We start from the raw sequence: 21,763 nt of genomic DNA on the forward strand, positions 1-21,763 counted from the left end.
ACTGGGCACATGCAAGCCACTGCCTGTGTTTGGCAGTTAACTATGTAGGACCCATGGTTCTGCCTGAGCTCTGACTCCCATAGACCCTTTCTGATACTTTCAATTCACATGTTTCTTGGACCCTCTGATGAAATCCACTTACATCATTTCAACTGTTCTCCAAACAAATCACTATTGGCACAGACCTGGAAAAATATTTCATCAGATTAACTCATTCCCTAGCAGGCGTCTGTGGACATGAGTGAGGTCATGGCACCTGAGGCAGAAGAGGATCTTCACAACATGTTTTTCAACCTCTATTTGTCACTCAGATGGGGACCTCAGATGCAGATGCCCAGGGCAGAGTGTCTCATATTCCTCCAGAGAGAACAAACTTTGTGGAAAGTCACATGGGAAGTTGAGCGGCCTTTCCATTCAGACACAGAGAAAAAACAGACACCCCTGGACATGCACGAACACATCTCATATATGGTGAATATCTTCATGACAGCACATGTCTTACCTCTGGTCACGTATATGTCTCAGAAAGACATGGAGAAGAGGTTCTCCCTGTTTTTTTTCTCTTTGCTCTTGAACTTTCCACACCAATTTGGCAGTTTCACTGGAAGCAGGTGCTTTTGGAGAACAAATCCCCAAAAGCACATTTTTGAAGGCATGCAGGATGACTGCATTTTTGATATTTATTTACAGAAAGAGCATATACCAGAAGGATTTTTCATGTACCTTCTTAATGAAAAGTAAGTGTCCTGTAGTTGCTTCATTTTCTGTATGTTATCATCACCTGTTGATGCATAAATTGTATGTGGCTGATTAGCTAACACTGTAGGTCTTCTGTCATATTACCTCCAATGACATCCATATAATGTGACCAAAAATTATTTTGGTCTTGTAATGAGCCACAGTGTTTTGTGTTTCTTTCCACACCTCACCTAAAATGGTAGGAGTGGAAATAAACAGTCCTCTCTGCCTGGCTTCCTCACAGGTTTCCTTCTGTTGCTAACCCCAAGGCATGTGCTCAGTGAACTTCTCAGAAATAGTTTCAGTGACTGTGTTCAGGGGTGAGCTGCTTCAGCCAGGTGTCCCTTTGTGTCTCCAGTGTTTCTTCACTGGCATTAGTTCCTAAGGCCTCAGAAGGGTCATTTACCTCTGTGCCACACATGAAAGGGAAAACCACTCAGGTAAATACCTAGTGACTCATTAGAATGATGTGGCAGCATCACGTAATGACATGTGTGCTCTGTGACCTATGGATCTGACATTAAACACAGGTACAAGACCGCCACCCACTGAGGGAGTTCATGCTCTGTGAGGTTATTGTGCATCACTGTGACATATGCATGGCCACCAATTTGAATTTTATGAATTTCAGGTATTTGCTAAACATTCTAATTAATGAAAGAAGCTGGCACTTAGTCAATTGTGAATCTGTGTTTGCCCTTCTGGTATAAATGGGATGTCAGTGAAGGCACTGAATGCTGTCCTGGTCAAAAATCCTAAAGCAGCAGTGGCTTCCAGTGCTGGCCACTAACATTTGCAAGCAGGGGTGTATTTTTCACTACAGGTTACCTTTGCAATTATGAAATAGGTCTGTATCTTACATTGTTTGATACAGCATTTTGTCTACTCCTCTATATTTCTAGGTTTTCTTACTATATATTCCCTTCTTTTCCAGTAATTTTATAAAAAGTATTTTCAAACTGTGACCAATGTGCACACAGTGATGCTGATGGTGATGCAGTGTTTTGTGATGTCAGGGGTGCAGAATCTGACCTTTCAGTAGTGGATGTTTTTGCCTCCATTCTCTTGTCATTGGCATAAGTATTCTCATTGTTTACACTTAATAGCATTGCTAATAATACTATGTTTAAGCTGGGATATATCTGCTATAGACAATTCTACTATTTAAAAAAAAAAAAGATTGTGCTCTGTACTGGATATATGATTGGCAATTGCAAATTGAGAGAAAAGGAGCAGATTTCAGATTCCCATGTCTGAAAATAATTAGTTAGAGTTAACAGAGGCATAAGGAGAGGTTCTGGTATAATGCGGATTTCTAGAGAAAGATGGTATGGGTGATCAAACAATCCTTTCTTGATTTAGTTGAATTTGGAACACAGGGATATCAAGTGATCAGACATCTATATTAGGTAGATTGTCAGAGAAATTCATAGCTAAATTTAACAATGGGATATGAAAACAAAATTCTAAGTGAGGGTTCTAGTGGTAAACGAAATCAGGGAAATCTCTAGAATTTGAACAGAGTGCATATCTTGATTTTGAATACAGCAGAGTAATTTCAGTTTGACCCAACTGCCTTATAATGCTGGATGTTGGGTAGAGATATTTTCTGTGTTCATTAGCAGTGAGACTGGGGTGCCTCCAAATCCTCTCCTGCTCTCACTTTCATCTTAGAGACCAACGTGCCTCAGTGACTGCTTCTTCCAGTCATGTGCCCTGGGCATGTTGACTATGACTGAAAGAATATAATTACAATTATACTGGCTTTTAACATTCAGGTGACACATCCTCTCAGCACTGGATTCTAGGGCTCCCAAGGCTTGTTTCAGTCATCCTAAATTCATAAGGAATAAGAGGAACACTAAACCAAGGAAAGCATTTTCCTGCATTAATTACATCTTTTGAGAATTCCTTGGTAAGTGCATTGCCGGTTATGCCTGTTTGCCTCTTGCCCATCTCTGTGGGTCACACAGCACCTCACATGCTCCATGTTCTTAGAAAGTGAATAAAACTCCTTTCTTGTTCTCCCTCTTGCTATTTCATTGCACTTCTAATTGTCAAGTATTCCAGAAATAAGTAGATATCATAATGGTGGAAATATTACCCTGTTCTGATTTTATGGGATTTCAAACATGGATCCTGTAACCATGTTCACTGATGACAAGAGGAGATCTCACAGGTCCATCTATGTATGTCCCTGTTCATAGCTTCTGATCATGTCAAGTGTAGGACACTGGAGTGGTTGGATTCACGTGTCCTCCAAAAACATAGGTGTTCTGATTGTGAAGTTACCACGTGATGGAGATTTGGGAATCAGCACTTCTTGGAGGCAGTGTACTTTTGGGGGCAGGCTGTTGGGCATTTAACAAGGTCCCCCTTGCCTGTGTTTGCATACTTTCCTGTTCCTGTTGTCCACTTCATGTTGGCTAGGGTGAGATATCTACCCTGTTCTCATCCCATTCTTTTCCCTGCCATCATGGGACATCCCCTCAAGTCTGAAAGCAAAAATAAGCCATTTATTCCCAAAAGCTGCTCTTGGTCAGGTGATATCTGCCTGCATTGCAAACCTGACTGCAACAGGCCCTACTGTGCAGGTAGCTTTGTAGTGTACTAGGATGTAGCTATTCACACCCCCACCATGTGTGAGACAAAACTGTTTGTTTTTAGAATGGAGTCTAGACAATTTTTTCTTTAATTTGAATCAATGTATTGTTGTAGGACTTATTCATATTATTTAGGTCATAATGTAATGTTTCCTTTTTAAAAATATTTATTTATTTTATTTGAGAGAGATTTAGAAAGAGGGGGAGGGAGAGATAGAAAATGAATGCAACAGTGCTTTCAGCCACTGTAAATGAATTCCAGATGCATGTGTCACCTTGTGCATCTGGCTTACATGGGTCCTAAGAATTGAATCTGGGTCCTTTGGTTTTGCTGGCAAGTACTTTAACTGATAAGCCATCTCTCCATCCCCTCTCCTTTTTTGTGAATGAGATTTTTATCGAATCCTAAGAAAAATAGTACATAAGATGTTCAGTGGATAACATACTCTAGGCTCCAGCTAGCCTACATTTCACCAATCAGAGGGGGCTAAGATGCATGATTATTTTTCCAGAATGTAATTTTATAGCTGTTAATAATGTTTGTGTTAACTTACATAGGACAGGTTACAACTGTGATGATAATTTGGGGCCCAATTTACAATTTGTTCATATAATAAAGTTCTCCCAGAAAAATGAAAGTTCCAAAGGGTAAGGATGCTTTAAATATAAGATATTTAAGAAAAGCTTTCTCTGTGTTTCTTCATCTCTTAAGTAAGAACAGTGGTACTTATGGTTGTTACAAGATTTAAAGGTGCTAACACAGATAAAGGTCCTGGCTTATAATATGCTCAATACATTGTGGTTTACACAGTTCATCTCAAAGACATTAGGCCTCCTCCTGCTTAGACTATGTCATTTCAAATGCAGTAGAGCTCTGTTAGGTGACATCTGCCTTCATCATGTTCTATTGGATCGGTCAATTAGTAGTTCTTATTTGTACAGAGAACTCACTTATGTAATATGGTATATCTGCCTCTGTTCCTTGTCATGTAGAAAATTTTCTCAATAATTTTTGTCTCTTGATCTTATTTCATAAAAGAAAGAAGCAAGCTTTTACCTAATGAACAAATTTAGCAAAACTTGTCTATTTCAAAACATACTAAATTTAACTTTTTCATTTTTACTATTAATTTTAATTTTTTATTACCTATGTACATATTCAGTGTGTAAATAGCACATGTTGGTACCATACTTCCTCTCATGCCTATGCCCCTCCAAAGGGCCCCTCCTATTTGGGGATGCCAGTTTCCCCCATGGGTATTGTGGGTCATGAATTGTGGGGGTAGCAATCAGTTATGGGGAAGAAGCAATGTCTCTGTGTACAATGTCCCAACTTGTGGATCCAACAATCTTTCTGCCCCCTTTTCCTTGAATTCCCCTGGACCATATTGGGGTATTTTTAGGTCTACTTCAGTGATGAGATCTTTGGAGCCTCTGTGTCTCTGGATCTCTGGTTTGGTAGGAGTTGATTGTTATCTGTGTCTATCTCCTTCACCCTTGTGCTGATACCAGATTCACCAAGAAAGCAGCATTCTTGCTTATCTCCCCAATTACTCTATGGTTTAAGCTGGGGCCCTGATGAGGTGTCCTGGGCTGACTCTATCCTCAGATTCTGCATCCATCTGAGAAAGAGAAGCAGACTTTCCAATGGACAGTTAAGTCAGCACTGGATAAATAGGATAATCATTATTAGTTTAGAGAGAATTTAATAGGTGTGTAAGACCTCTTGTAGTCCAAGATTTGTTGGAGCTTGAAATTGGAGAACAAAGTTGTTATTTACATCTGATTCTGACTTGTTTTCCAGTTGCAGTTAGGGTTTCACTTCCACTTAGCAGATCTGTTAGCCAATCCAAGAGGAATTGGTAAACCATGATGCCTGTGTGCCACTATTGTACTTGGGTGAGCATCACGTCAGGTAGTTTGCTGCTGAGTAGAACTGGAGTCCTTGTTGGCCATTTTCCCCCAATAGCACGTGTAGCATCTTCTGGCACTAGATGAGCTAACCATCTGGGGACTTCCAGCCCCTCTCTTCTATTTTAATTTAATTTATTTTTTATTGACAACTTCCATAACTGTAGAAAATAACCCATGGTAACTCCCTCCCTCTGCTCACTTTCCCCTTTAACACTCCACGCTCCATCATACACATTTCCCTCTCAATCAGTCTCTCTTTTATATTACGATCATCATCTTGTCCACCTGTTGTGAAGGACTTCTGTAGGTAGTGTCAGGCACTGTGAGATCATGTGTATCCAAGCCATTTTGTATCTGGAGGAGTGCATTGTAAGGATTTCTACCCTTCCTTTGACTTTTACATTCTTTCTGTCACCTCTTCTGAAATGGACCCTGAGCCTTGGAAGGTAAGATAGAGATATTTCAGCACTGAGCACTCCTCCATTACTTCTCAGCACCATGGTGTCTTCTGAGTTATCCCTAGGTAATTGCATCTGAAAAGAGAAGATTTTCTAACCAAAAGTGAGAGTAGCATTAATATATGGGTAAGAACATTAACAGAAGTGCTTGCAAGGCAGTTTGGTGAACACAGTGAACACATTTAGCCAGCCACCACACCCCTAGGGGTCATGAGTAACCCCTGTTGTAGGTTTTCAGTGTCAGCGATGCATTACCTCCCATGGAGTGGGCCTTCAGACCAATTAGAGAGTAGCTTGTTGCTCCTATAGCAGACGTGCCACTATTGAACTCACTGGATCATTTGGCCTGGCTCACCAAATTTAAGGCATGCAGTGTCCACTATTGAGTATCTTCATTGGTGATTTCTCTCTCTCTCTCACTGAACTTCATGAAGCATGACTTTTTTCTAGCTTTCTTTCAGCTGGTCTACATGGAGGAGGTTTTCAGCTCAGCTCCAGCAGGGCTTCTCAGTGACCTTGCAGCCCAAGTATGCACAGTCTTCAGCAATAGGGTCTTACCATCTATTCCTGGTGGGACACCAAGGGCCTAGGCAATGGCCTGTAATGTTTTGGGGGCATCAGGGACCTCCCTGGCCAATACCTCACTGGAAGGTATCCCATCACTAGCACCAAAAATTTTCAAGAAACAATCTATGGCTTCTGAGTGTCCCATTGTTCAAAAATGTACATTTCCATATGACTTATTTATAACCTCTTAGATTTGGATCAGCCCTCCCTTCTCCCTTCCTTCACTCAATCTCTTCCACTAACCTCACTTTGGACTTTTCGACCTCATTAGTCTGTTCTTCTGCTTACATTTATACTATACCATCCTATAAAGTCTCTCCTTCCAGTCTATTCCTTTTATATCCTCTTTCCAGCCGACTGACCTCTGTTACTGAGTTTTATTCCACATATGAGGATTCACATATGAGAGAAAACATGTGACAATTTGGCTTTCTTGGCCTGGGTTACCTCAAATAATTTGACTTCACAAATATAACATAAGTCTAACTAGCATGTCTACCATGTAGCTTAACTCTTACTACACTCGAACTAGCTTACATACACATATTATTATTCTTGGTTCATACATGTACATGATTTTGGATAGCTATGCTCCTCCCACTGTTCTGACCCATCTCACTTCTGACTTCTTTTACTTAACTACTACCCAGTCTTTACTCTTAGACTTTGATGATACTGAAGGTCACCTACCTTTCATATCTATGATCTCTTATATACTGATTTTTAATTGTTTTTAGTTTTAGGAAAGAAATGTTGACAAAATGTCCTCCCATAATACTAATATCCCATGACAAATGGATGTTAAATTTTATCAACATGTTTATGTATTTTGATAAACTATTATCTTACATACATATAAAGATGTAGATAAGTAGATAGATAGATAATAGGTAGATGGATGGATGGATAGATAGATTAATAGGTAGATAGATAGATAGATAGATAGATAGATAGATAGATAGATAGATAGATAGATAGATAGATAAATGTAACTTGTGTAAATTTAAGATATTATCTAATGTTCTAATAGTGTATTCATTTTGACTATGTTCACATTATATTTTGGGGTGGAGATAATAAGCTGTAAGATACATCATGAATGTAAAGCCGCCTCTCTCCTATATTATCTTTTTTGGAAAAAGGGAGAGAGACATTGAGATAAGAACACACCATGACCTTCAGCCATTCCAAATAACTCCAGATGCATGTGCCACCTTGTGCATATGGCTAATGTGTGACCTGCATAATGGAACCTGGGTCCTTAGGCTTTGCAGGCAAACTCCTTAACTGTTAAGCCATCCCTCCAGACCTCAGTAATGTCTTTCATTAGATTTTGTCATAAAACCCTAGTGGACTTTTCTTCTGCTCCAAGTACCTTGCTTGATTATATTGTGTCACCTATTAAATACTACATTACATTATTTGCATTCATATACATTGTATGATATTTGGGGCTCATTTGTGGAAAGAATTTGGAAGGAGTTGGAACGTTAGTCTAAGAGATACCTTGCAGTGTTGAATGCAGTTTGATGGACAATTACTTTCAGAGATGAAAGAACTGAAGGTAGTGAGAACTATGGAGTACAAGGATTGGCTCATGAAGGGAGGAGAAACTTTGTAGATACTGGGTTATGCATTGCGCTGTTAGGCAGAGGTAGGAGGAAGGTTGTGAGTTCAAGACCACCCTAAGACTACATAGTGAATTCCAGGTCAGCCTGTGTTAGAGTGATACCCTACTTTGCAAAACCAAAACCAAAATTAAACAAACAAATGAACAAAAACAGTATGTATGACATACTTGCTATGTTCTCATTGACTATACCCTGAGAATTTATTCAAGGTTGTGTTGCATGGAAATGGACTGGTCTGAGTAGATGGATATGGCACAGAAAGAAATAAAAGCTTAGGGCCAAAGAGAAAAGCTCAGTTCAGCTGCAAATGTTCGAGACATCTTAACAATTGGCACTAGTCCAGCTGTTCTCCATTGGGACATCAAGAAAAATGCTGGCTCTATTAAAAGTAAAAGGCATGAATGCTGAAAGAGTGTCCTGCCGCTGAGTCTGGCTTTATTCTCTCCTGGATTAACAAAATTGGCAGCCTGTCTAGTATTTGGTTATGCGGTATTATTAATTGAGAGAAAGGATCTTTGTATTTGCAACCTGGTTTTGGGTTTTTTTTTTTTTTTTTTTTTTTTTTTAGGGGTGGGGAATGGCCATGAGTAATGTGAGGAAGAATTATTGAAAGTGCCTGCATTGAGGTCCACAAGCTGGCTTTGGTTGGGTGTTTTGTGTCAGCAATGTGAACTTAGCTGCAGCGCTTTGCATAGTATAATAATTTCCAAATCCACTCATTTTAGAGTGAATACCATCATTGTGTTCTTCATGCTGAATGAGCTAAGCTTCATTGTGTACATGTGCCCACATTCCACATCTGCTTGTCTGTGGGTGAGCAGTTACTACGATTCCACAATACGGCTGCTGGGCAAAGTGCTGACAGGAATTGAATACCAGGTGACTCTATACTGGGTTGACTTAGATCCCTTCAGGCATGTGCACAGGAAGGTAGAGCTGGATACTGTAGGAGTTTAAAGTGCATTGTGCATAACCATTTACAGAACTTTGTATCACCATCAGAAAAATTTTGGTGGATCATTGATGATACTGATATTGATAGAGGCTTATATTCCCAGCAGGAAATGTCAGGGATTCCTCCTGGGTCCTCAACAGACTTTCTTGTACTTTGCTTGTGTGTGTCATGGTTACTTGACTGGTTTAGATGGAGTTCAGTGGTCATTAGTTAAATATTGTCCTAATGATTAAGTATTATATTCATTTGCTCTGTAATTACAGGTCATGTGTACCTCTTCTCCTATTCAGACTGACTGGTCAATGTACCCATTTATTGTTTGGTTCACTCATACATTTCTGTTTTATTGATGCATTTTAATACATTCTCTGTATGAATTCTTCTCCATTAATTGCTGCAAATTGCTCTTAGTAGGGCATTTTGTGTAGTTTGTTTCTTGTGCTGTGTGAAAGGTTGTATTTTTCATGTAATCTCATTTATCAAACCTTGTAGATTCCTGGAATTCTTGGAATAGTTTCCCAGAAATCCCAAACCTACACCTATATGTTGAAGTAATTTCCATGGTTTTATCCTAGCAAGAATCCCTTGCCTCATGTCAAGGTGCCTTATTCTTTTTGAGTTAATTTTTGTATGAAATGTGGTCTGGTGGTATTACTCCATTCCTTACCATGTGAATATTCTTTTTCCCTATATTCATTAGAACTAAAACTTTTCTCCAATATACATTTTGGTGACCTATGTACAATTTGATTGGATGTAAGAGCCTGGTTCATATTGTGACACTTCCTTTAAATCACATTGTATCCTTGTCTATTTTTCTGAGACTGCCACATTTTTCTTATCATGGCTCTGTAGTATGAAATCTATAGTGTGAAATCTGGTACAATGAAACCTTTTGTATTGTGCTTCCTTCTCCTGACGTCTAAGTATTTGTGGACATTCTGTGAAAACAGATGAATTTTACCATTTTTATCTCTATTTCCATTATAAATATCATGAACCAATATTGTAAACTTTGCTTTACATAAAACACTATTTTGAGAATTTAATGGGAGAATTTAGGATAATCATTGATCTATTTAAGAATCAGATTTGCAGTTTTTTTCCTAAAATATTTTACATGCTGTCTTTCAATATTTTTTTAGGTTTGGGTCTGTGATACAAACTATCTCAGACTCAGTCACATGTTATTTGCTCCTGTCTTCAATGGTTACAAGGTCACACTTTTCCTTTTGTTTATACTTCAGCATATCCACTCCACAGGTATTTTCTCCCAGATCAGATATAGAAATGGTTTGCATATATTTCTGCCATTGAATCTCTAGGCTTCATTTGTTACATCTTTAACCAACACAGTGATGTGATTTTAAAGGCAATCACTTATATGGACAATGATTAGTTGCACCTAGTTCTTTCATTTGTATATTTAATGGGAAATTTATATGCAATTCAAGAAATTATGTTTTATGTTCCTGCTCATCTGATGAATTTCCACTTGAGAATTTCACTAGCAAAGTAAAATGAATTTCTCTCGTGGTAACTTCAATAATACTTTATTATACTTTTTGTAATACTTGTTTGGTAAATGAACATTGTAGCTTTTTTGATATGATTTGGGAACATTAAAGCAGGGCTGTAGTTTAACAGTGTCATATTCTAAGAGCCTGTGTGGTGAGTGTTTGGATACTATGTCACATGCTGGACGCTTGTGAGATACTGAAGTGATGCACTGGGGAAATTTCACATGCAGGCAGTGACCTCCCAACATACATTGCGGAATTTCAATGTTTCTATGATTTTCTTCTTTACATCCCTAAAGTGACATGAGTGTTTTGGTACACCACTTCCCTATGATCCTCTGGTCTTCTACATTCACAAAAGCACTAGATACCAAAACCCCAAATTGTGGATTGAAATCTTCCAGCCTCTAAGGCCAATAAAACCTTTCTTCTTTTTTAAGTGATTATCTCAAGTATTGTGTTTTAGCAGATAATAGCTTAAATTCATGAAATTTTAGGTGTGCACATTGATATATATCATATTAATATGTTTGCTTCAGAAAAACTACAAATAAATTCTAACAATTTCCGTATCTAAATTTAATCTTTTCCTGAAAATCTGAGAAATGCTGATTGTTGATTGCTTTGCTTCTCACTTATTTTTGCTTTATATTTCTAACTTGTTTGTGTAATTACACCTTAGAATTTTGATTAAATTTTCATTATTATTGGTGCATGTGTGATTGTATATTTGCTCATGCTAATGCTTTTTGTGCCCTGCTTGCCTTCACCTTCCAAAATGTTCTCTTGTCTCTGTCTCATATATTGCTTCAGCCTCAGTGTGGTGGAACTACAGAAGCCTGCCACAGCTTCTGGCTTACAACATAGGGTCTGGGGACCAGAGCAATGTACCCGAGCTTCAGCAGTGAGTGCTTTATTCACTGAGCCATCACTCCAGACACTCAAATAACTTTTTAAATTTTGAATTTTTTTATTTTAAAAAATGTTACTTGAGATATGTGTGTATTGAGTACACAAAGGGTGATACTTCTTCAGTGATATACCCAGTGGTAACTTGCCCATGCTCCTATATTAACCCACATGTGTGCTGATGCAAGCAACTCTAGTAAAACTCAAGTGTCACATACACAAATACACACAAAGACATGGAAATAGAAGAGTGGTTAGTTGGAATCTTAAAGGGTCAGTTGAAGGGAGAAAGAGAATGTAAAGAGAGGTGATTATGTCCAAATATCTGTGACTGGGGAGTTGGCTCAGTGAGTGATGGTGCTTTCTTGCAAAGTCTACCAGCCCGAGTTGAATTCCCCTGTACTCATTTAAAGTCATGTGCACAAAGAAGCACATGCAAGTGAGATTTGTTTGCAGTAGCCAGAGGACCTGACACAGTCATTCTCTCTCACTCTATCTCTGCTTCTGTGTGTGTGTGTGTGTGTGTGTGTGTGTGTGTGTGTGTGTGTAGAACCGTCACTCTTTCTCTCTCTCTCCACTTGGAACTTCTGCAATTGCAACAAAATAAGTAATATTTATAAAAATTATATGTATTCTTAATATTCCTAATGAAAAATTAAAATTAAGCAGTGGTCTACAGTTGTTCTTAACAAACTATCACTATGACATAATTTGTGATGTATTTTTATATAAAATAAAGTGGACTATCAATCATAATTCAAACTTTTCTGATGTTTATAGTCAACTTCCTATAACTTCAATAGAAATACAGGACATTTTTACTATAAATATTCCATACATAAATGTGCCATCAGTCATGGAAATAATTGTATTCATTCATATGCTTCTTTTTGCCTAATATCTACATTAGGTGACACATTTATTTTTATAGTATTGTGATTCATTGAGACTTTGTGTATATACGTGTGTTGAATATGACGGTACATATCCACGACTTCTCCTTCTTACCCTGCATCTCTTCTCTGTCTCTGTTGTACTGTGATCCTGGCTTTATGGAACTTCTACTGCTGTCTGATTACATAGTATTAATATCCCACTTTCAGTATTCAGGAAGAAACTTGAAAACCTGTGCTTTTGTGTCTGACTCATTGATTTAGCCTCTGAGGTATTGACTCAATCTTTCTGCATATGACAGGAATGTATTCCTATTCATTTCTAAAGAGAAAATGTTAAGTATATGCACTATGTTTTAGTCAACCATTCATGTGAACATAAGTGCAAATGCGTACTGCTTTACCTAGCTATGAGCTGCCGGTGCTTTTGATGTGTGCTGACTTTATTTACTGTATGTTTATACTCTGTAGTGACACAGTTGCCTCAAATAATTTTCTTTTTACTTTAGTTGTAGTCATAATATAGTTACTGACAGTGACATGAACTAATTACATAAAAAATGTATAATATTTTACTTTTTCCTCATGTTCTCACTAGTGTTTATTGATAGTCATTTGGACATTGCACTCATATTCCCTTCAGTGAAATATATTATTAATTCTGCTTTGCTTTTCATTGTCAGGACTACACACACTTTAATCTTTTTTTATTTTTATTTATATATTTGAGAGAGAGAGAAAGACAATGAGAAAGAGGCAGAGAAAAAGAGAGAAAGTGGATAGAGAATAGGTGTGCCAGGACCTCCACCACTGCAAGAGAACTCCAGACACGTGGGTACTGGGAACAGAAGCAGGGCCTTTGGCTTTGTAGGCAGATGCTTTTACCACTAAGCCACTTGTACAACTCCTTGATTATTTTTATTAGCATGTTATTGTATTTCTTTTGAAATGTGTCTGCTCCTTTGATTATTCACTTATTAATTTGATTGTCTCTTTTGTGGAAAATGGTTGATTGTTTTATCTCCACCTTTCTCCTTCCACAAGATGGTTAAGAAGAAAAAACAAAAAAAAAGCTTTCTCCATCCTCTGTCTCTTTACTCTATTCATTATTATTAAGATTAATAATAAAATATAAATTAATATAATACTCTATTCATTATCTATTAATATTGCTGTGCAGGAGTTTCTACTTCAAGTATTCACATGCCAATTTTGTTTTAAATTCATATCCAGCAATATTGGGTGGGCCAACATGTTATATGTTCCCCATGTTTTTCCCTGGTAGCCACTTAAATTCAGGGATTTCTTAATCCTTTCAAATACACATGATTGATTTCTGTTTGGTTCAGGAGATACATATCTCTTTTCAGTCTTGTTAAAGTGGTTATCCAGTCTTTAGAGATCTGTTTCTGGAAGGGCTGTCTCTAATTGAATGAATGCTTTGATAAGTGATTGAATATTTCAACATTAGTATACAAATTCTATGTTATATTTGTTATCTTCATATAAGTGAAAGTATATACATTTGTTTTAGTGGACGATTTGGAGTGTAAAAATAATCACACCTCATAGTTTGCCTAGTAAATAAACTCAAAAATATGTCTAGTTGTATACTAGTATGTTTGCTATGTAATAAGGTTAACATTTTTATACTGCTGTATTTTAATTCTAGTTACCATTCAAAATAAATTTTATGTGAATATAGGGGATTGAAATCTTATTTTAATGAATGCAAGGCAAGCCCCTTTCCAACAGGGCTATTTCCATGTCCCAAAATCTATTTCCCATTTTATGAAATTATAAAAGCATGAACTGTCCAGGCAATATTGTTACATATCCTTTGACTGAATTGATTTTCTTTACTTTTTCCTACACAAATGCATCAACACTATACCATTGCATAAGAATAAAATGCAAAGGCTGTTAAACAAGAGAATTATGGGCATGCTTTCCTAGACATTCCAATACCAAACAGCATTTTACAGCCTTCTAGTTCACTCATATGCCTATGAGAGTAAAGTGTTGTCCACCACATTCTGTTCCCTCCTCTTACATACTTTATACATGTATGAATGGAGTTTCAGAGCCTGATGACTCCCCTTTTCCTTTTTAATGCAAGTGCAATATAGTGCATTTTAAATGAAAATGTTTGTTGTTGCTCAAAGAAAGAATTGTAATTAAAAGAAATCAAATGGGTACTTACAACATTCGTGTTAGTTTATTAGCCTAAGAAAATACTACCACACCAGGCAGCAAATTCTTCCATGAAATATAATTTTAATTGCATATTGAGTATGAACAAAGTAAGAAATTCCATGAAAAATGTAACTGGATGCCATCACTTAGAAAATTGAACTATCCAGTGACTGATGGCCAAGGGTAAAGCTAACTGGTAAGAATGTGCTATTGATTCACATACAAATTACCACAAGTAAATTTGTGTTTCACAGATTGACCGGGAGGAACAGAAAACCATATTTAATTTTATGTCAACTGCAATGCTTTCAGGAAAAAATAATGTATCATAAACAGGAGAAATATCCATACTAAAAGCCCCAGATATTCCTTAGATTAATACGTTGAAAGTATAAACCTCTATATAAAGCACAGTAAAACACAAGACAGCATGCCAAGTTTGATAACAAATAGACAATGATTTTTTTTTTTTTTTTTTTGGCCTGTAACCACTGTACTGTGCAGACAGCTCAGGGGTTTTCTTATTTCTCATTATACCCTAATTGGTGAGATCCAGACCAATCAGAGGCTCTGTTTTTATAAAGGGAGATGGCATCTGAGTTTGGGTTTGTCCTTTGTCCTCCATATGCCTGGACAACTATGTGCATCCACACAGATACAAACACACATGAACGCATCACACACACACACACACACACACACACACACACACACACACACACCTGTACAACAAAAAAGGCTGACAGATGAAGGGACTCTAGAAAACTGATATTTAATCTGAAAGAATCAAAAATCCATAGGACACATGTACAATATTGGAAATCTAGATGATAACAGTCATATACTTTTGTGTACATAAAAGACTTTACATATGAAAGAATAGAATAATTAATAAGAGTGAAAGTGGTTCAGGTATGAAATCCTGACAATGGAACAATAAATTCTCACTTTATGAGGTAGAAACCCAGATATTATGCTCTGGTATACTGGAAGTAGAGTGCAGTATTAATGGAAATATGTAGAAAAATCCAAAGTAAATACAAAGGACAATGCCTCAATTAACACATTCATGATGAAAACACATGAGATTCCAAAACTCCAACATACTAGAAGAGATGTGGACCATAGATTACATATGGACTACTTCAAAAAACATTAAAACCCATTCATACAAATGTAAGCTCAATATGTTGATGTATTGTTAATTAACAAGGGATAAGTATAAACAAGGATTCATTAATGAAATATTTTTCTACAGATCACAGATGCATGTAAATTATAATGTCAAATACTTGTAATCCATTACTTCATAACCTAAAATAGCAGGAATAAAATGAAGGAAAAGGAGGATGAAGAGGGAAAATAACTGTTACTGGAATTACCATTCACTTCAACAACCTTACAAGAGACAAGTATTGGCACTATTGACACATATGCTGAGATGAGGAAAACAGAATGCAATATATAAAGAAAAAGAAAAAAATTTCATCTCACATAATACATAAGACACTAAACAAGGAAAACAGAGAAAGAACACTAAGAGCTACAAAACAAAAACAGATCATCACTACAAAGGCAAGCCCATCTGAGTACATCAGATTCTGAAAATGGAATTTGGCATTGACTATTTCCAGTTTTCAAAGACCATTGATGTCAATCCAAAATTTTGTACTGGCAAATTTAGTCCTCATTATAGAAGATAAAATATCTTTCTATGGCAAATGCTGGCATTATAAGTTTTTGAGAGTTAAGCCATGCCAACAGAGGAAACTGCAATGAATACTTCATACTGCAGAGAAGAAACATACACAAAATCCTACAGGAGGGAAGAAAATCAATGATCAAAACTGCAGCAGACATAAAGCATATGAAGATAGGAAACTCAAAAGTGAAAAAGCCTTCAATTTAACTGGAATTAACTCACCTCTCAATTATAACACTGATCATTATTGGACTCAGCTCTCCAATCAAAAGACACAAGTTAACACGCTAAATCAGAAAACTGCATTCATTTATTTGCTATTTATAAGAAACTCACATTTATGATTAAAGATAGCACTAACTTAAGGAGAAAAAAATCAAAAAATAAAACTGGGAAACAATTAGGTCCAGCTCTATTATTATCTGACAAAATAGACTTTAAAAAGAGAGATAAAATTGACAATTTATACTTATTAAGGGAAAAATACAAGAGATTTTTACCATCATAAAAGTTTATGCATCAAACACAACTGCAGAAAAATTTTAGAGCAAAATTTATTTGGTATTAAACAAATAAATACAAACACAACAATAAGTTTTCATGTTAATGCCACAACATAGTCAAGAGACAAAGCATTTAGCCAAAAACATAGAAAAACAATGGAGATAAAGAACACCATACATCAAATGGACTTAACAGGCATTTATAGAATATTCCATCAAACATCAACAGCTCATGGAAATTTCTCTAAAGCAGATCCTACATTATGGCATAAAGCATGCCTCTAAAAGACCAGGAAAATTGGCATAACACCCTGTATTATATCTGACTGAATTAATGAAAGTAGAAGTCAACAATAAGAGAAACAAAAACAAAATATACCAACTCCTGGAGATTTAACAATGCACTATTAAACAATGATATTAAAAAATCAATGATTTAAAAATAAATGATTTAAAAAACAATTATTTTAAAAAATCCTGAACAAAATGACAATGAAACACGACCTACCAAAACTTTTGGACTATAGTGAGGACAGTCTGAAGAGGAAAACTGATACTTCTAAATGCCATAATTTAAAATAGAGAAATCTAAATTAAATAATTTAACCATTCACATGAGTACTTTTGAAAAACAAGAACAATTCAAACCCAAAATGCCAGACAAAAGGAAAAAATCATAAGCACAGAAACCTTTGAACTCATTTTTTAAAATATTTATTTATTTGAGAGCAGCAGAGAAAATGAGGGAGAGAGAGAGACATAGAGGGAGAGAATGGGCTTGCCAGACCCTCCAGCCACTGCACTCAAACTCCAGATGTGTGCACCTCTTTGTGCAACTGGCTAACGTGGATCCCGGGGAACCGAGCCTCAAACTGGGGTCCTTAGGATTCACAGGCAAGCACTTAACCACTAAGCCACCTCTCAAGCCCTGAAAAATTGTGGAAACTACTAGATACTTTTATAAAATATAAACAAGATTAATAAACTAATGGCCAAATTTATCAAAACAAAAATAAAGAACATTATGAAAACGGTATTACAATAAATACTAATGAAATAGGGAGACGTGTTAAAGCATACTTCAAAAACACGTATTCCAAGGTCATGGAAAGATATGGAATATAAATAAATTTCTTGATTCCTATCACCTACCTTATCTGAGTTTAGAAGAGAGAAAATGCATGAATGTAGGTATAACATGTAATAAGATTAAAAAAGTAATTAAAACCCTCTAAAGAAAAAAAGTTCAGGCCCAGATGTACTCTCCACTGAATTCTACCACATCCTCATTGAAGAATAAAAACCACTTCTTCTCAGATTATTTCCCACAATTAAAAAGGAAGGAAGGGCTGGAGAGTTAGCTTAGTGTTTAAGTGCTTACCTGTGAAGTCTAAGAACCCTGGTTCAAGGTTCAATTCCCCAGTACTCATGTAAGCCAGATACACAAAGGTGGCACATGCATCTGGCGTTTGCATGGAGGTTCTGATGTGCCCATTCTCTCCTTCTCTCTCTCAAGTAAATAAAATTAAAATTTAAAAAGGAGGGAATATTCCTTTACATCCTTTATGAAGCCAATATTATACTAAAACCCAAACAGACAGAAACACAAGAAAAGTAAATTATAAACAATATCCCTCATGAAATTAGATGTGAAAATTATGAATAAAATTCTTGAGCCAGGCATGGTGGCACATTCCTTTAATCCCAGCACTTGGGAGGCAGAGGTAGGAAGATTGCCGTGAGTGCGAGGCCACCCTGAGACTACATAGTGCATTCCAGGTCAGCCTGGGCTACAGTGAGACACTACCTGAAAAACCAAAAAAAAAAAAAAAAAAAAAAATCTTGAAAATTGAATCCAACAACATATCAAATGTATCATCCAATTGATCAAGTTGGTTTTATCCCAAGGATGCAGTAATTGTTAAACATATAGATAAACATAATAAATCACATAAATAGAGATAAGACCAGAAATCACATGATTATTTCAATAGATGCAAAGAAAGCCTTTGACAAAATGCAAAGAGCCAATAAACATCTAACAAGGGTCTTCAGCACCTTTAGCCATCAGAAAAATGAGAATTAAAACTACTCTGATATTTTTCTCATACCCTTCAGAATAACAACTACCAAAAAAAAACAAAGAGCAAAGTACTGGCAAAGGCATCAGAAAAGTACTCTCATTCACTGTTGATAGGAGTGTAAACTTGTACAATTCTAGAAATCAGGGTGGAAGTGCCTCAAAAGTCTGAAAATAGGGCTGGAGAGATGGCTTAACAGTTAAGCGCTTGCCTGTGAAGCCTAAAGACCCTGGTTCAAGGATCAATTCCCCAGGACCCACGTAAGCCAGATCATGTGGAGTTTGTTTTCAGTAGCTGGAGGCCCTAGTGCTCCCATTCTCTCTCTATCTCTCTCTCTCTCCCTCTCCCTCTCTGTCTCCCTCTTTCTCTCTATGTCTGTCTGTCACTCTCAAATAAATACAAAAAATAAACAAAATGTCTGAAAATATATCCACCATTTGATCCAGGGATACCACTCCTGGGTACATACCCTAAAGACTGTGCTCTTTACCACAGTGATACTTGCTGAGCAATGTATTTTGCTGCTCTTTTCACAATTGCTAAGAATTGGAATCTTCCGAGATGCCTACCTGTCGGTGTCCAGCCCTGGCTTGAAGGAGGGTCCCCAAAGACAGGTGTGAAAGGGAGCAGTGCAATAAAGACTTGGAGTCAAGTTCTGGTGCAAGCTGACAGGCTAATGCTGAAGGCAGCTGAGTTTCTCCATCTCTTTTTCTCTGTTTCTATTTTCCTCTGCTTTTCCCCTTGCTTTCTCTCTTTTATTCTTTTTCTCTTGTTTTTTTTTTTTCTTTTTCTCTGCTGTCATAGCTCTTAGCTTCAGTTGTTTATTTTCTGATAATGTCATTTAAAAGCAAACTTCAGGAAAGGTACAGTTCCACAGAATTCATAGAAATTTTTGCTATTTCTTTACATCAAACAATCCCATAAATTATTTACCTCAAGTATAGTCACCAGACCCCTATAATCATGAACTATTTTCACACTTTCTTCATGTATTTGTGGTTAAGCACTTGTGGTTTCCTGAGCTCCTACTTTCAATTAATACATTAAACGTGAGAGACAGAACAACCACAAAATTGGGGTTCCCACTATTGACCCAATAAACCCATTTATCCCCCATACATTTCTTTTGAATTTTCTTTTGATGTCTCTCGAACACTTAGACTTTGGTCCCCGGATTGAACTCTTTCTGACCTTGGTTGCTTTTCCTGTAGGGATTCTTGGTAGAGTCATAGTTTGCTGCAATTGCCACCATTCAGAAAAATTAGTCATAGAACAAGTTTTGCATTGCTCCAGGAGGTTCACTGTTTCCTCCTCAGTGTACTACACTCCATGCCTGAATTTCCTTTAGGCTTAGGGAAAATGATTATTTCTGACCCATTTTCTTGTTTTTCCAATTCTATGCCAGAGCTTCTTTCAGACACATAGACCAACACCTCCCTAGCATCATTTTTTGCTGGAAAAGTAAATTTAGAAATTAGTGCATCAAGCAAAACACAGAAAAAGACAAACATTATACAGAAAACTATAGATATCTGTAGCACAGACAGCCAAAGATGTTTCTATAGAGGGGCCACATTGGACTCCAAGGAAGAGAAAGCTGGGCTGGAACTGTGTCATGCAGCTCTTCAGCACTCAATTCCTCGTTATCCTGAAGTGGCATGCTTGCCATCTCTGGCACCTATAGGCTGATGAATGGATAATGAAAATGTATTACATAATCACAATGGAATGCTACCCAGCAGTAAGGAAAAATTCAACAGTGAAAATTGCAGGAAAATGCATGAACAAAATCATACTAAGCAAGGTTATAGGCTCAGAAAGAAAACCACACATTCTCTCCTAACATGGAACAAATTGAATTGTGTATAAGTTGTAATAAGCATAAGAATTATTGGCAAGGAATTAGTGACACCAGGAGAACAGGGAAGGAGGGAGGGATGAATGGAGGGGATACTAGAGAGAGAAGTGGAACAACAGAATCCAGGGGGTTAAAATCTTCAGAACATTTGGGTAATGGATGTTTGGAATGTGGAAATATACAAAACTAATGATGTCATGAACAAGTACTGTAGAAAGCATTCTCTTGTTTAGTTAATTAAAAGATATAATACTTAGTAAGAGGGGCAAGAGTAGTATGGGCTGATGTACCATGGAGGGTGTGGAGAAAGCTTAACTCTAAATCTGTAAGTTTTGCTCATAAATCCCATATGGAGAACTGGGTTGCCCCACACAGTGAGCTGTTTGTCAGTGCAACCCACAGGCCCCAAGCCAAAAAAAAAAAAAAATTAAGCTATTGCCAAACCACTTGTTTATACACCATATCTTATAATGCTGGAAGGTTCTTTGTGAGCTGCTGGGTGATAATGGTCACCAACAGCATGAACAAGCAGATCCTACCATAGACAAAACCATAGCTAGCCAATACAAGATGTACACACCAGTGCAGCAGTTGCACACAGCCTATGGGGGTAAACAAATGCTCTCTGGCTGGATCTGAGGTCTGTCCTGTGGAAGGGAGTTCATTCCTGCTTCTGAGAACCTAGTGAAAGGCCTATGAGTAGAGAGGTGTTACATTCTAGAGATGATAGGCCTCTATTCTCTGGATATTGTGAGACAGTACACCTGTCAAAAATGTTTTAAATAGGGCTGGAGAGATGGCTTAGCGGTTAAGCGCTTGCCTGTGAAGCCTAAGGACCCCGGTTCGAGGCTCGGTTCCCCAGGTCCCACGTTAGCCAGATGCACGAGGGGGCGCACGAGTCTGGAGTTCGTTTGCAGAGGCTGGAAGCCTTGCGCGTCCATTCTCTCTCTCTCCCTCTATCTGTCTTTCTCCCTGTGTCTGTCGCTCTCAAATAAATAAATAAATAAAATTTATTAAAAAAATGTTTTAAATAACTATGCTTATGCCTTTTGACCCTTCCTAGTCTCATCCTTGGTTAGAAACTTGCTTTATACATATGGAACAGATAGTAGGAAAACTTAAAATTCATCAGTAGGTCATGGGGAAAAAGCCAACTGTAGCACACAAGACAAGTCATCTGTATTGTATCTGCCAGGTACAGGAGATAATACAGAGGAAAGTTAAAGGTATCTTAA

At 37.2% G+C, this 21,763-nt stretch overlaps 1 protein-coding gene across 1 annotated transcript in view; it reads left to right on the forward strand.

The window, feature by feature from the left end:
- Positions 1–654: 654 nt before the first annotated feature.
- The window catches only part of LOC123457249 (vomeronasal type-2 receptor 116-like), a 42,064-nt gene continuing 20,955 nt past the window's right edge, over positions 655–21,763 (forward strand). The window contains exons 1-2 of the mRNA XM_045141216.1: positions 655–737; positions 3,900–3,989. Of these exons, the coding sequence (XP_044997151.1) occupies positions 655–737; positions 3,900–3,989 (173 nt within the window). The remainder of the gene's footprint in view (positions 738–3,899; positions 3,990–21,763) is intronic.

The sequence above is a fragment of the Jaculus jaculus genome, unplaced genomic scaffold (genome assembly GCF_020740685.1).
Source record: "Jaculus jaculus isolate mJacJac1 unplaced genomic scaffold, mJacJac1.mat.Y.cur mat_scaffold_140_1_98673_arrow_ctg1, whole genome shotgun sequence".
Lineage (NCBI taxonomy): Eukaryota > Metazoa > Chordata > Mammalia > Rodentia > Dipodidae > Jaculus > Jaculus jaculus.